We start from the raw sequence: 15,007 nt of genomic DNA on the forward strand, positions 1-15,007 counted from the left end.
TACCCTCTATTCTGCCTTCCTCCTCCTGCACAAAAATATAGATTTAGGGAGAGCAGCGGCTCTGCCCCTATTCCTCATAGAAACCACCCTAGCTTCCTGACAAGAACCCTCAGCTTGCTCCCTTTGCCCACCCTATGGTAATTCTAGGTACTACTGAAGGCACCCAGTAGTGGAGGCACTTTTGGTCACTCTTTCAATAAGAAAACTTAAACCTGGAATCTGACTGGGACTTGATTGAGGTCAAAGCTGCCCAATGACATAGGACTCCTCCTGTCTGTCTAAGGTCCAAGTCTACACCGCAACTTCCAGCACCCAACTCCCATGTGTTCTGCCACTTTCTGGAGCTAACTCCCTGCATTTCCAATCCAGAACTGAGTGAGATAGTAACAGCCAGGGTGCAAGGACACCAGAAGCTGGCATGCCCTTGAGTCCACTATCCTTCCCAGGGTCCCAACCCAGCTTAACAAGCATGACCAATAAGGTGGTGGTGCAGGGTGGCCCAGTACCTAGCTGGCCTTAAGACACTAAAGGTAGGTCCTGCCATCCATAAGAGTTAGTACACATGTCTAAAACAGAAGGAGAAAAACAAAGAGAGAGATAACCAGGGAAGACACACACAGAGAAAGGGAGGCAGAGACACTGTATGTGCTATGCCTCCCAAAGACCAGCAACAATGAGTCTGGCCTCTTCCCAGCATTTACACATTCCAGCTGTGATGAGACAGCCCTTCCCACAGCAGATTACTAACACTGCTGCCCCTCCTGATTTCCTGCTATTGGCTGTGTCCCTCTCCACTGCTTAGAGTCACAGATCAGGGTAGTCTTAGGTCAGCTCCTGTCATGTCCCCTAGGACACCCAGAGCTGATTTGGATAGGCACATTGGAAGAGGCTGTGGGTGCATCTGGTTAGGTGGGATGGCACTGAGACATCCTACTGTGAACTCACCATGATCCTCAAACTGGCAGAGGCCATAAATGTTTCTCAAGTCTATCCTGTGTGGACAGGACTGGGATGCCCCTGCAAGTTGGAGGCAGACAGTTTGGAGGCTGGGCCCCACCTGGCAAAGGTCAGAAAAGGGCTCAGCCTGGGAACCTTAGGGTTAGGAGCATGGGGGCCAGTGAGAGCCTAGAGCCAATCCTGCTCTGCTCTGGCTCTGTCTGGTCCCAGAGGTAGCTGTCTGCTGCCTGTGTTCAGCGAGGTGTGGTATTTTAAATGTTTTGACATTTAAAATCTGTGTTGAATACATTCCGTGTGTTTAATTCCACCACAACTCACCAGGAATTGGATTAGTGTGTCTCCTGGGATGGGGCACAGCTGTGCCCAGAGCAAGCAGAAAACTTCTTGCCTACCCTCCATGGGCTTCCAATGGACTGAGCTAAGAACATGGCAGGAGCAGCTCTGGCCCCTGAACCTGGGGAGCAGATACTCTGTTCTCAAGGTCAGAGGGGATATAGCTTGGAGAGGGCACACAGGGCCCAAGAGGGAGATGGTGTTTGTAGTTAGAGTTTTCCTGCCTGGCCCACAGTCAGGACAAATCTCTTTCACCCGCCAGGCCCATAGACGCTCAGAACCAACCAAGTAAACACACAAAAACTTATAGTGCTTACAAACTGTATGGCTGTGGCAGGCTTCTTGTTATCTACTTCTATCTTAAATTAGCCCATTTCTATTAATCTATACTTTGCCACATGGCTTGTGGCTTACCGGTGTCTTTACATGTTGTTTGTCATGGCGGTGGCTGGCAATCTCTCTCCCCCAGCCTTCCACTTCCCAGAATTCTCTTCTCTCTTGTCCCGCCTATACTTCCTACCTGGCCACTGGCCAAACAGCATTTTATTTATACAGAGCGATATCCACAGCAGGTGTTGACCAAGAACATACAAAAATACCTTCCCTTGAATGGTTTGTACCCTGGCTGTTGAGCAGAGCTTTGTGAAAATAGCAACTTGGACAGCTTCTTTCCTAGCCCCTCCCAGTGACTGTCTGTGGCAACCTGGGAGTGGAGGCAAGGCCTTCACAGATGCTGCTGCACCCAAGTCCAAAAGAGGCAAAGGGAGTCCAGTCAACTCCAGCACTTTGGGTGGCCACTCCCCTTTTCCAGGATCTGGTCATGGCTGTCTTCACCACAAGTCACGAGCTTTGTGCTGGCCATGTTCTCTATGTGTTTCAATTAGGACATGTCCACATTTGTGTGGCTCCAAGGGTCAGCTGGACATTGCTGAAGAAGCCAGGCTGAACTGATACAGGTCAGAAAACAAATCCATGTCCAGCCTCTTCTGAGTTATTGGCCACAAGAACCTCAGAGATTTAGTTTCCCCAAATGTAGAGTTATGTAGAAAGCCTGGACTGATGAGTAGGGCTATACTTCTTCAGACCTCTGAGAGGCACCAGGTGGGTGGGAGAATGTATGGAGGCATCAGTATGAACAGTTTGCATGCAGAATGGGAGCCAAGGACTCAGCCTCACTGAACAGACCATGCTAAGATCTAGAGTCCTGGACACGATATTCCCAGACTCAGGACTCAGAGCCCAGAACCTTGTCAGAACACCTAGGGTTTTACCCAGTCCCAGGAGCAGAGGCTATGTTGATCATTTCCAAGCAGGTTGGAGTGGGAGCTGAGCTTGAGGAGGAGTTCCAGGGGAGGGCTTGTGCTGTGGATGATTGATTGGTAAATAAAAGATTGGCCAGTAGCCAGGTGGGAAGTACAGGATAGGCAGGACAAACAGAGAGGAGAATTGAGAGAACAGGAAGGCGGAGGGGAAGAGACGCCAGCCTGCCATCCAGGGAGCATCATGTAAAGGCAACAGCCTGCCATCCAGGGAGCATCATGTAAAGGCAACAGGTAAAGCCACGGAACACATGGCAACATATAGATTAACAGAAATGGGCTGGGTATAAGAGTAAGAGCTAGACAATGGTAGGCCTGAGCTAATGGCCGAGCAGTTTAAATAATATTAGTGTCTGTATGTTTATTTTATAAGTGGGCTATGGGACTGCCAGGGCTTGGTGAGACCCAGAGAGAAAAACTCAAGCTACAGGCCTTCCTAACTTATGAAGTACCTCCTAACTCCAGCTCTGAGCACACTAGCATGATAGTCCCCAGGTCTGTGGATAAACAAGGTCTATGTCTGGGAGTAATGGCTGCCTTTTGCTCTTTGCAGGTTAACACCTTCATGTCCTTTGTGTTCCCCATGCTGGTCATCTCCATCCTAAACACTGTGATTGCCAACAAACTGACAGTCATGGTACAGCAGGCCAACGAGCAGGGCCGGGTGTGCACTGTGGGAACCCAGAACAGTTTACAGCACAGCACATTCAGCATGTCCATCGAGCCTGGTCGTGTCCAGGCCCTACGCCATGGAGTCCTCGTCTTACGTACGTAACCTCAGACCCTGGGGAGCAGACATTGCTGTAGGGCTCAATGTGGGGCTCAGCCCAGAGCCAAGGGTAAAGGCACAGGATAGAATGTGGGTCCATGCTCAGCAGCAGCATTCTGTCCTCTTTACTCCCTCATACCTTCACTCAATCAACCAGAGGCTGGGTGTCAACTTTGAGCTTGAAGTCTTTTTCACAGACATGGGTCAGCTTTCTTGCTGGAAATCAAGGCTCTTCCAAGTAAGCAAGTACACCCCAGGCATACTCACAAGTGATGTCACATGACCAGACTTGGCAGCTGAGGATCTCATTGGAGGCAACATCTAGCTATTCAGGACTAGAAGGTCCTGGTAACAGAGTTGTAAGCAGAAGGCATGCCAAGCAAAGGCTGAGTGGTCAGACAGTGCTTAGCAACAATGCTGAGCAGAGTGGGTAGGCCTGAATCCTGCAGCTGATGCAATCTTAGGAAACAGTCATCAGGTGTGATGGATGGGAAAGACTTGGGACAAAAGTCTTTTTACTCTCCAGACCCATGTCTTGCATTTTGCTATGACTATGGCTCCTTCCTGGTCCTGCCCCTTTCCCAGCAGCTCCAGGTGCAAAGCACAGGGCAGCACGGAGTCCCCCAGGCCAGCACCTTAGAGCACCAGCTCTGAGTGGGTCTAGGTGGCATTCCTCACAGATGCCCTAGTAAGGCCCCAGATTTGACCTTTCTAGTAACTGCTCACTTTCAAGGCTGTCCCAGCTAGGAGGAACTCTACATACTGTGACAGAAAAAAAATGGTTCTCTACCAAGTCCCTACAAGGCAGGACTTCAGTGCAGGCAGGTCAGACAAAGAGGACAGAGAGAGCAGAGCACATAGACATGCTCAGGTGGCCCTTGCCCATTGCTGTCTAACAGAGCTTTTCTGGGGCCACCTGTCAGCCCTCTTGACTGAGAAACCCAAAGAGGTCCTGGGAGATCCCTACAGATGACAGGCACTCCCTCTCTGCTAGTGCTGCCTTGGAAATGGCACCTTCCAGCCTCACCTCTCACGGTGACTAAATCACTGCTGGTCACAGCCTCCTCCATCTCTGTCTTTCCTCCATATCGGCTGCAGTGGAGTAGGACAGGGTCTTGGCAGAGAGGGGGGAAGCTGCAACTATGTGCCACAGTGACTGTGAGGACCACAGGAGAGCTGCTCAGAAGGCAGATAGAAAAGGAGGACCAGAGATGCCTAAATCAGTGTCCTTCACCAGAGCGTCTGTTCCAGGGGTTCTCTGGGGACCTAGGGGTCTTCTCCACAGGGTCCAGATGACCCTGCCTCTGTACCCTTGGTGGGTAGTCCAGCCCAGCCTCAGTGGCCCATCTCAGCCTTGCTGCCTGGTGCTTCTGCTCCGGCCTGAAACAGGCAACTACCCTCATAGTTGCTGCTGTATGTCCTCCACAGTACCAAGGTAGGCTTGCTTAGCTTGATAACTCAAATGCCCAGTCCCAAGAGCCTGTCACTGCCCACCAAAGCTTACAATTAGCTCTGCCTTTTCCTGGCCTTGAGGTTCCAGCTAATCTGCCCGCCCATTGTCAGTGAGTGACTAGCTGGCAAGGGTATACCCAATATCTCAGACCCACTCTGTCTGAGGGTCCACTTACACCATCATGCTACACTGTTCTGAGATCGTATGTTGCTGTATGACTATCCAGCTATTCCATCCTTCTGATCACACCCACTGGGAGCCAGTTCACCCAGGGCAGACATCAGAATTGAAGGGGAGACAATTACTAAGCCCCTGCTAGGACTCCAAGGTACCCCAACTCTGCTTCCGTTAACTTTGGGGGTCTGCACCCTCAATGGAACAAAACTGAAAACCTTGATAGCTCACATTGTATAGATAAGAATACTGAGGCCAACACACCAAAGCTCCCCCCAAATGTCAGGTCAAGGGCAGGGCCATCCTGATGCTCAGACCACTGTGCTGCCCCTCAGGGTCCCACATCCTCTGTTTTCAGGGAGCTTTCCCAAGTTCATTTTTTGTTTTTTTAATTTTATACCAAAAGTGCATAGCATAAAATATTTAACCATAATCATTGTTAGATGCTCAGCGTGGGACATTAAGCAACTCACACTGCTAAGTAGTAATTGCACCTCACCACCTGTGTGCAGGACCCCTCTTCTGTCCCTCCGCCCATCCTGGGGGTCTGACTCCTGGGGGAACCTTGTATAAACAGAATCATATAAGAGTTGGTGGCTAATGTGTCTTGATATACAAAACATCTTCCACGCTTGTCTGTGTTAGAGCATATGTTAGATTAGAATCTCCTGCCTATTAAATACTGAATAATATTCCGTGGTACAGTACTCACTTCATGTTTCAGAAGTACACATTCCTGTTGTGTGCATGGACCACATGACCACAGACAGGACATGGCAGCAGCTCCACCTGTCTGTCCACAGGCTCCCAGGTCTCTTCTACTTCTGTGATCGGTTAGGAATGATACTATCGTGAACATGGGGTACAAGGATTTTTTTCGATTCTTTCAAATTGATTCCCAGAAATAGGTGTTCTGGATCATGTGTTAATTGTAGTTCTATTTTTGTGATTGCTGTTTATCACAGTAGCTGCAACATCTAACGTTCTTGCATCTCTTTGATTGTTCTGCATGTTTGCTTTGTGTGGTTGTGTGTATGTGCACATGTGTGTGGAAGCCAGAGGTTGACATCAGATGTCTTCCTCTTTTGATGTCTCTTTTGAAATGGTATCTCTCACTGAACCTGGGACTCACTGGTTCCGCTGTGCTGGCTTGCCTGCCAGTGTGAGGTATCCACATGTCTCTGCATTGGTCTGCAGTCCCCTAGCACTGGGTTACAGACACACTTGCTATACCAGGTGTTTTTTTACTACCAAAAGAAAAAAGAAGAAAATAAAAAGATAGAAAGGAAGGAGGGAGGGAGGGAGGGAGGAAGGGAGGGAGGGAGGGGGAAGGGAGGGAGGAAGGAAGGAAAGAAGGAAGGAAGGAGGGAGGGAGGGAGGGAGGGAGGGAGGAGGAAAGGAAGGAGGGAGGGAGGGAGGGAGGAGGGAAAGGAAGGAGGGGGGAGGGAGGGAGGGAGGGAGGGAGGAGGGAAGGAAGGAGGGGGGGAGGGAGGGAGGGAGGGAAGGAAGGAGGGGGGGAGGGAGGGAGGAGGAAGGGAGGGAGGGAGGGAGGGAAGAAAGGAACGAAGGAAGGAAGGAAGGAGGAAGGGAGGGAGGGAGGAGGGAAGGAAGGAGGGAGGGAGGGAGGGGGGAGGGAGGAAGGGAAGGAGGAAAGAAGGAAGGAAGGAGGGAGGGAGAGAGGGAGGAAGGAAGGAAGGAAGGAAGGAAGGAAGGAAGGAGGAAGGAAGGGAGGAAAAAAGGTCCATGATCTCAGAATGTCATCTTGTCTCTTGTGGCTCTCCACATTTCTGAGACCAAGGACTCTTGCAGGTGCTGTTGTCATCGCCTTTGTGGTCTGCTGGCTGCCTTACCACATTCGACGCCTCATGTTCTGCTATATCTCAGATGAACAGTGGACTGCGTGAGTACTTGGACTACAACGGACGGGGCAGGGCTACCAATGAGCCCCACCACCCACAAGCCAGTCTGGAATGAGGTGGGGCTGTTGTGAGCCTATGGCTCCAGGGAGGATGGCTGCATAAGGATGGCTACAGCCCAGAGGTCAGAGCAGGCAGCAGATCCTCAAGGTCATGCATGAGACATTTGTGTCAGACCTGAAGGTCCTTTGGGTCACAGCCACCCCAGGATTGGACTTGAGGGCTCAAGAGACTTACACAGTGCTGTAACTTGTCACAACAAAAGGAAAGAGGCAAAGTCAGGGGAGACAGATAGAGTCAACTCCTAGCTGCAAGCCACTTGTGAATGTTGTTAACTGGGCAACTTGTGGAGACTCGATGTCCAGGTTCTTAGAGGAGAGAATGGTCAAAGAGGCCTCATCTGCTAACCCTGAGTCAGGCTCCTAGAGGGAAAGAAGGTGACCAGCATGAACCCCATTTGTACAAATGAGTCAGCTGATGGATGCCATCTGAGGGCCAGCCACTGGGCAGGCCTGCTCTGTGAACTCTTTCTGTACCCAAAACAGGGCTACCAGATATATGAGTAACAAACAGCACCTTAGGTTAATAGGCTCAGTGGACAAGACATAGTTTCTGCTCACAGGGAGATATTAGTGAGCACAGGAACATCCCCGTGAAGGCTTCTGAAGCTCAGGGATGCTTGGGGGTAGGGATTAAGATCCTCAGGAGTAGACACAACACACATGGGCATCAGGAGCTCTAGTGGTTCCTATGTTTGTTATATGGTGAGGAACCAGTGGGCCCTGAAGCCTTAGGACAATGAGCCTCTGAACAGGACTCTATGGACAATTAAGATGTGCTGCTGAGGGAAGTGGGGCAAAGTGGAGAAGCCATGCCCAAGTGGGGCTACAGTCAAAGCCAGATCCATCACATACCCTAGGAAAAAGGCCCTTAGGGATGCTTTGGTAACCCAGGCTACCATGCTGCCCATGTCTGCTCCCTGAGGAGCTGAGGGCTATTGGGGTCACACAGCTGTCCTCCCACAGGTTCCTCTTTGACTTCTACCACTACTTCTATATGCTGACCAACGCTCTCTTCTACATCAGCTCTGCCATCAACCCCATCCTCTACAACCTGGTCTCTGCCAACTTCCGCCAGGTCTTCCTGTCCACGCTGGCCTGCCTGTGTCCTGGGTGGCGGCACCGGAAGAAGAGGCCAACATTCTCTAGGAAGCCGAACAGCATGTCCAGCAACCATGGCTTCTCCACCAGCGCCACTCGGGAGACCCTGTACTAGGCCCTGAGGAGGCTGGGAGGAGGCCTCAGCCTCTGCTCAGGGCAACACCTTCCTAGGCCTCCACAGGGCCAACTAGTGGCCAGTCTAAACCGTGCCAGTGAGGCTGGGGCACCCTCCACCTGGAAGCTTCTGTCTTTCCAGTTTCTCTTTCTTTTCTTCCTCTGCCCCCTCTTCCTCAATCCTCTGTTCTTGCTCCTATCCCTCTCCTACCTCCAATTTAAAAAAATGAGAACACAGGCTGCTTCTCTTCCTGATCCCCAAAAGGCCTCTAACAAGAAGAAATTAGCACTCACTAAGGATAGCCTCCTTTGTTCCCAGACTAATGGATGTTTAGAAAGAAGAAATGAAAGCACCTCCTGGGCTCTCGGGAAGATGAGCTATTGCAGTCATCACAGCACTGTGGGGCCACACCAGCTGCGCCAGGCAGTGACTGAAGCTGGACTTGGGCTCCAAGTCCATAGGCATAGGCTCCATGTCAGCTTCCTCCTGCCTCCACTCCTGCCCTGGCCCAGCAGATCCTGTGGCTCTCTCTGAGCCTCATGTCCAGACCCTTCCTTGGCAGGCTGGCACACTGCCTCTCTCAGAGTGGTACAGAGAGTTCTCCAACATTCTCCTTAAGGCTCAGGGTCCACAGCTGAAAGCTGAGAGGATCCACGCCTCTGTATCCACCCTGGATAGCTATGGCCCACTAAAGAGACTCAAGTTCTCATTGGAGTCATACAGACCTGGGACTCCTGTTTTAGGCCCGTCCTCACCCATGATAAGCTTCAGGTAGCCTTGCAGAGATACCTGCACTGGCACCTTGACCTCTTAGATCTGTGTCTCTATACAGCTGTATAGATTAAAGTCTGGCAGCTGCTGGCTTCAGAGCAGGACTCCTGAGAAGGGCACTGAGCCAGGTCCTCAGCAAGATGCCAGTGTCTGAAACTGTGCAGGTAAGGAGAGGCCAACACCCCAGCATCCAGCTGGCCAGCTGCCCTGGACTGAGGCATATGTCAATTTGTTACCAGCTGCCAAGCAGCCGCTTTGGCCCAGGTTCTAGGCGCCCAGAAAAGCAGGCACCCTTCATCTCTGGGAGCTGTCTCCAAACAAGACAGAACCATCTAGCCTTCAGCCAAAAAGGTTGGCTGAGCACTTGGAGATGGTCCCAGGATGCCCTGGACCAGCAGGGTAGGACTAGCAGGAGGGCCAAAGAACCAAGCTCAGCCTTTTGCAAGAGTCTTGGGCACCATTGTCTGGAAAACAAATGAATAGATGGGCAGCTGGCCTGTGAGAACAGTGCTTCCGTGGGACTATAACAATGGGTTGAATGTTAGGGTATCTGTGGTCACCCAGATATAGCCACTCTGCTACTTGAACCCCACAAAACATCACTGCCAATAACATGACCCCTCAGGTCATCAAAGACAGGGCTTGGGTGAGTCAGGCTCATGGCCAACATTAGGAAGATGTGATCAGCCCGGGGGAGGGGGGCTCTCCACCCAAGAACTATCTACATGGGGACCCCTTCCAGCCCTGTGGAGCCACCTTGCACAGAGTGGGTCACAGGCCAATGCTTTTTCAGGAGGATTTGGACGTATACCCTGGCCAGGCAGCCCAGCCCCAGGTCCCTATCCTGGGTTCCCAGACCTTGGGCAAAGCCATTCTTCTGATCCTCAACTTCCTTCTGTCAGCTGACTGGGACTGTCTTGAAGGACCCAGTCTGGAGTAAAGAGAAGTAAGATACCCTGAGGCTGGGTAGAGCCAATGCCCTATTATACAACCTCCCAGAAATGCTGTAGCTGTCACCAGAAGTCCTTGCTGTCGTCTTTAGCCTCTTGTCTGTGTGTTTGATGTAGTTAGGGACACATCCATGCACCACCAGATGCACCTGTGACCTTGGCTTGGTATCCTCAGCTCAGGGCCAAGTCAGGATGGAAATAGTTCTGGAGGCTGACCTTGGTGTCTGGGCCACAAATCCAGAGTTTCATGAGCCCAGTAGTGATGTGGACAAAAGTCATGTGCCCTCAAATATCTGTCAGAATACCCCGCCATCCTACCACACTGCAATCAAAGAACACTTTCCCCATACTTCCTCCATAAAGAAGAAAGCTGTGGACACCCAATTTGGGCCTTTGTGTGTGTGTCCATTCACACACCCATCCGTTCATTAAGGCAGGCAGGCCTGATGCAAAATGTGGGCTTATATCTGCTTCTTATAAGCAATGGGTGGGGGTCTTATCTCTGAAAGACTGAAGGATCCTGGCCACCTCCCTGCCTACCTTCCCGAAGAGTTAAATGTACCCCTCACACACACCTGCCGCCTGGCCATCCCCCTTCCCACTGCCACCTGGCCACCCCCCTGCCCACCTGCCGCCTGGCCACACCCCTGCCCACCTGCCCGGCTTCACACTTGCTCTCAGCAGACAGCTCTCCAGACAGTTGAATGATGGCTGCTTTTAAACGCTGGTTAAACTCTAAAAAATAAAATTTTGGAATTTTAGACAATTCTCCTCAAAGTTAAGGAATCTACATCCATAAAGAGGGGAAAAAATGAACAATTTTTCCTGGCTTTCACTCAAATGTCAAGTGGCCCAAGGTGAGCAGAGCTGCACTCAGATGTTAGGCAACCAAAATGACAGCATGATGGTAAGAATGATGTCGACCATGAACAGTCTTATGTCTAGAAAAGGAGACTCAACTCGAAGCCCACAGGACCCCTTCCTCCTGCCTACAGAGCTGACTCCCCAACCACCTGGCTCTTTGGACCCTCTGTACTGTGCTGCACTATCACTAGCCTGCCTGGACTCTCTCTGCCTTGGGATTATAATCTGTTTCAGTTGGGTTACTATTGTGTGATGAAACACCATGACCAAAAGCAACTTGGGAGAAAAGGGTTTTCACTCACAGTTCTATAGAACTGTTCACCATCAAAAGCAGTGAGGACAGGAACTCACACAGGGCAGGATCCCGGAGGCAGGAGCTGATGCAGAGACCATGGAGGGGCGCTGCTTACTGCTTTGACCCACATAGCTTGCTCAGCCTGCTTTCTTATAGAACCCAGGACCAACAGCCCAGGTCTGGCACCACCCACAATGGATTGGGCCCTCCCCCATCAATCACTAATTAGGAAAATGCTCTATAGGCTGCTCACAGTCCGATCTTATGAAGGCATTTTCTCAATGGAGGTTTCATCCTCTCAGGTGACTCAAGATTGTGTCAAGTTCACATAAATCTAGCCAGCACATAATCCCACACAGTGTTTTTTGCCACAGAGGTACAGCCAGATGCTGCCTTTTCACCTGTCCAGCTCCCTCCATCTTCCTGCTCCTTGAAGAGAGAGTAAAGTTGCCTTTTTTCCAGGTTGAACAGATTGGGAGGGTACCTGAAGACAGGTAGAGATGAGAATTGTACCCACTTGCTTAAATATTGGATGGGGAAGGTAGTTATATGCATGTATGTATGGGTACACACACTCTTTAAATATTGAAGACCCAGGGCCACTGGCTTGAGAGCCACCCTGCCCAGCACCCACTCAGATGCTTTCTGGACTGGAGTATGTCCTGCCTTATCCCTTTTCTAACCCACCTCTGCTCCTTCTACCACAGTCAGGGACTCACACTCCAGCACTGCCCAGGTTACCAGGGCAGAGGCAGGGTACTGTCTACTAAAAAGTTCTCCTGCCACACATGAAGAAAGGTCTTTAACAGAGCCTCCAGGATGTCTTCCCCCTTCTCCTGGAGTCCTCAAAGGATTTCATACTCTCAGAAGCATGTAAATCTGCTGGCATCAGCCTCCCAGATCTGCCTTGCCTTGTGGAACCAGAAGCCCAGATCTAGGAATCTGCACTTGTAACAACTGCTCTAATGGGATTCTTCTTGAAGTCCGAGAGTCACCATATCCTCCCATTCATTCTTTCACTCATTCGTTCATTCATTCATTCATCCTGTCTGGCTTCCTCAGGCTGACTCCATCCCCTTTCTGATGACAGTGTGAGGCTCTCACATACTGCAGAGAAGTCCTTCTCACAGGCTTGGGGAACTGGCTGGCACACAGATCCAAGAAATACATAGACAGAAACACCAAAGGAATGAAACACTATTGGTAGGATTCCAGGCTGGTCACAAAAGTGAGATTCATGGACAGCCAGCACATAGTCTTGACCCTGGCCACTTACTACTACTCGCTCCACTGAACCTATAATCCTAGCAAAGCCCCTCCCAGCTCTGATCATGTGAGTGCGTCTCCTGTGACCTGGACAGAGGAGGAGACGGCCAGCTCCATCACCATTGCTAGGCAACAGGGCAGAGCTTGGGAGTGAATCCTATGTTCTAAACACATTTGAAAGAAGAAAGAATGCCAAGCTTCCTGTGTGTACGAAGCTTCCTTCCCCAACCCTCCCTTCTCCCACCACTCCCTGCAATTATGATCTGAATTCCAGTTTTTATCAAAACACCATGGAAACCATGTCCAGGCTGAGTTTACAAAAGAACGATGCCACATGGAAGGAAGGGGGTGGGCAGGGAACCCGAATCAGAGAAACAAGCAAGGAGCAAGCAAGAGGCAGAGAGGGCAAAGGTGGGCTGCCCTGGGATGGAGGAGGCTGTTGTCACCTGCTGAGCAGAGTGAAAAAGCCTCTTCAGCACAGGCATTTGTACGTACACACACAACCATGCACACTCACACACACCATGCACACTCATACACACATAGAAGCATGCATACTCACCAGCTATACATACTGTGTGAGAATACATACTTACCTGAAAACCTAACCACACCATATGCAGATGAGAGTGCACAGACATAAATGCACGTACCATACACACCAACACGGGTGTAGACCTGATGCACACATATGCACACATGTATGCACATCTATTCTGTGCATGGCCTTCTGTGCACCTCATTCCTTAGGTTTGGGATACCTACTGTCTCTGGTCTTGCTGGTCCACTAATGAGATAAGCAGAAGTTCTGAGGTGCTTGGGAAACCTCTAACCCAGAAGCACCAGATTTCCACGGCCTAAAGCAAGAACTCCCTTAGCTTAGCCCTCAGTCTGGCTGAGGACCAGATGACAGCTAGATTGGGTCTGCGTTAAGAGGGAAGAAGCTCAGCGTCTGACACATGAACTCCACTGCAGCTCTCACTTACACCCACTTACACCTCACTTACATTGCAGATGGTGTCTGGAGGAGACTACTACTTCCCTGAAAACAGTCACTCAGTACAGACCACTGGCCAGCTGTCCAGTGAGGCTGTATAGTGTGCCCTGTATAGAGTACCTCCCTCCCCATCCTTTTCCCCACTTCTTTCTTCCTGATGTCATCTCTTGAATAAATAAATCACTAGTATTTAAACCTTGATCTCAGAGCTACTTGCTGCAGGAAAATGAGGTAAATACTCCACGCAGCCACAAATGCATCAGTGTGAGGATGGGGTGGGGGTGGGGGACAAACTTCAGAACCCCCTCCCCCCACCTGGACACTGGCCTGAGGTGAAAGCAGGGAGGGGGGAGTGAAGAAAAAGACAGGAGGGAGCAAGAAGAGGTTAAGGCAGAAGAGAAAGAGCCAGAACCCTGCAAGGAGGAGAGTAAGAAAAGCTGTCTGGGATGACTTGGGCGAGGTTCCTGGAGAGCTTCATGGAGGCCAGCAGGAGGAATATTCTAGGTAGAGGGAGGGCTCCTATAATCACTCAAGATTCTTCTGCCTCCAAGACCAGCCTCTCCTGCAGGGCCTCAAAGGCTTGGCCTCTCCTGTAGAGCTCTCACAGTCTGGGCTCAACCTTCAGGGCCTCCACGAATCACCTCTCCTCCATTTTAGAAAAGCACAAGATGGTAAGGCATTAAGCCCTGTGTAGATTCTCTCACAATGCAAAGACTCTCTTGTGAGCATTTTACTGATAGGGAAATTGAGGCCTAGAAAGGGGAAATGGCTAGCCTAGGGTGCCAGAGATGCAGTACTAGATCAAGGACTAAAGCCAGGGTCCTTTTCTCCACCTCAACAGGAGCTGGGTCTGAATATGCATGCCTCTCTGGATGGGGCAGAGATTCTCTGGCTTTCACAATCCATAGTGCTGGGGTCCCAGTAATCCAGACCCAGATAGTTCACAAGAATTTGAAACACGGGGGCAAGAAGCCAGGCAGAAGCCAGCCAGCCAGCCAGATGTAGAGAAAGTAAGATATACAGAAGTAAGAAAGGTAATAAGCCCTGAGGCAAAAGATAGATAAAGAGAAACAGGTTAATTAAAGTTAAAAGAGCTAGCCAGAAACATGCCTAAGCTATAGGATTGGGCTATGGGCAGCCTATAGAGAATTTTCTTAATTAGAGATTGGTGGGGGAGGGCCCAACCCAAGTGGTTGGTGGTCCTGGGTTCTATAAGAAAGCCGGCCGAGGGGCAGGAGAGATGGCTCAGAGGTTAAGAGCACTGCTTGCTCTTCCAAAGTTCCTGAGTTCAATTCCCAGCAACCACATGGTGGCTCACAATCATCTGTAATAAGATCTGACACCCTCTTCTGGCCTGCAGAGATATGTGCAGACAGAACACTGTATACATAATAATAAATAAATAAATCTTAAAGAAAGAAAGAAAGAAAGAAAGAAAGAAAGAAAGAAAGAAAGAAAGAAAACCATGTGGAGCAAGGCCTCTTAGCCACTTCTGTTCTAGCAGACAATAGAGGGAACTCAAACTCACAAACCTGCAGCTGCAACCTAGGTACCCGGCAGGGTCCTATCTGCCTAAGGACAGTGGAGCTCAGCCCCCAGGAAGGGAATCAAATGCCACCACTCTCCCACAGGGACAGAGGTGTTACAGAATATTATTTTAACTAGGCA

General features: G+C 50.4%; 1 protein-coding gene across 1 annotated transcript in view; it reads left to right on the plus strand.

Moving 5' to 3' along the window:
- Nucleotides 1-8,488, plus strand: part of Ntsr1 (neurotensin receptor 1) — a 46,757-nt gene extending 38,269 nt beyond the window's left edge. Inside the window, exons 2-4 of the mRNA XM_036183067.1 lie at nucleotides 3,163-3,376; nucleotides 6,815-6,905; nucleotides 7,947-8,488. Coding sequence (XP_036038960.1) covers nucleotides 3,163-3,376; nucleotides 6,815-6,905; nucleotides 7,947-8,196 — 555 coding nt within the window. The 3' untranslated portion in view covers nucleotides 8,197-8,488. The remainder of the gene's footprint in view (nucleotides 1-3,162; nucleotides 3,377-6,814; nucleotides 6,906-7,946) is intronic.
- Nucleotides 8,489-15,007: the final 6,519 nt, after the last annotated feature.

The sequence above is a fragment of the Onychomys torridus genome, chromosome 4 (assembly GCF_903995425.1).
Source record: "Onychomys torridus chromosome 4, mOncTor1.1, whole genome shotgun sequence".
NCBI lineage: Eukaryota > Metazoa > Chordata > Mammalia > Rodentia > Cricetidae > Onychomys > Onychomys torridus.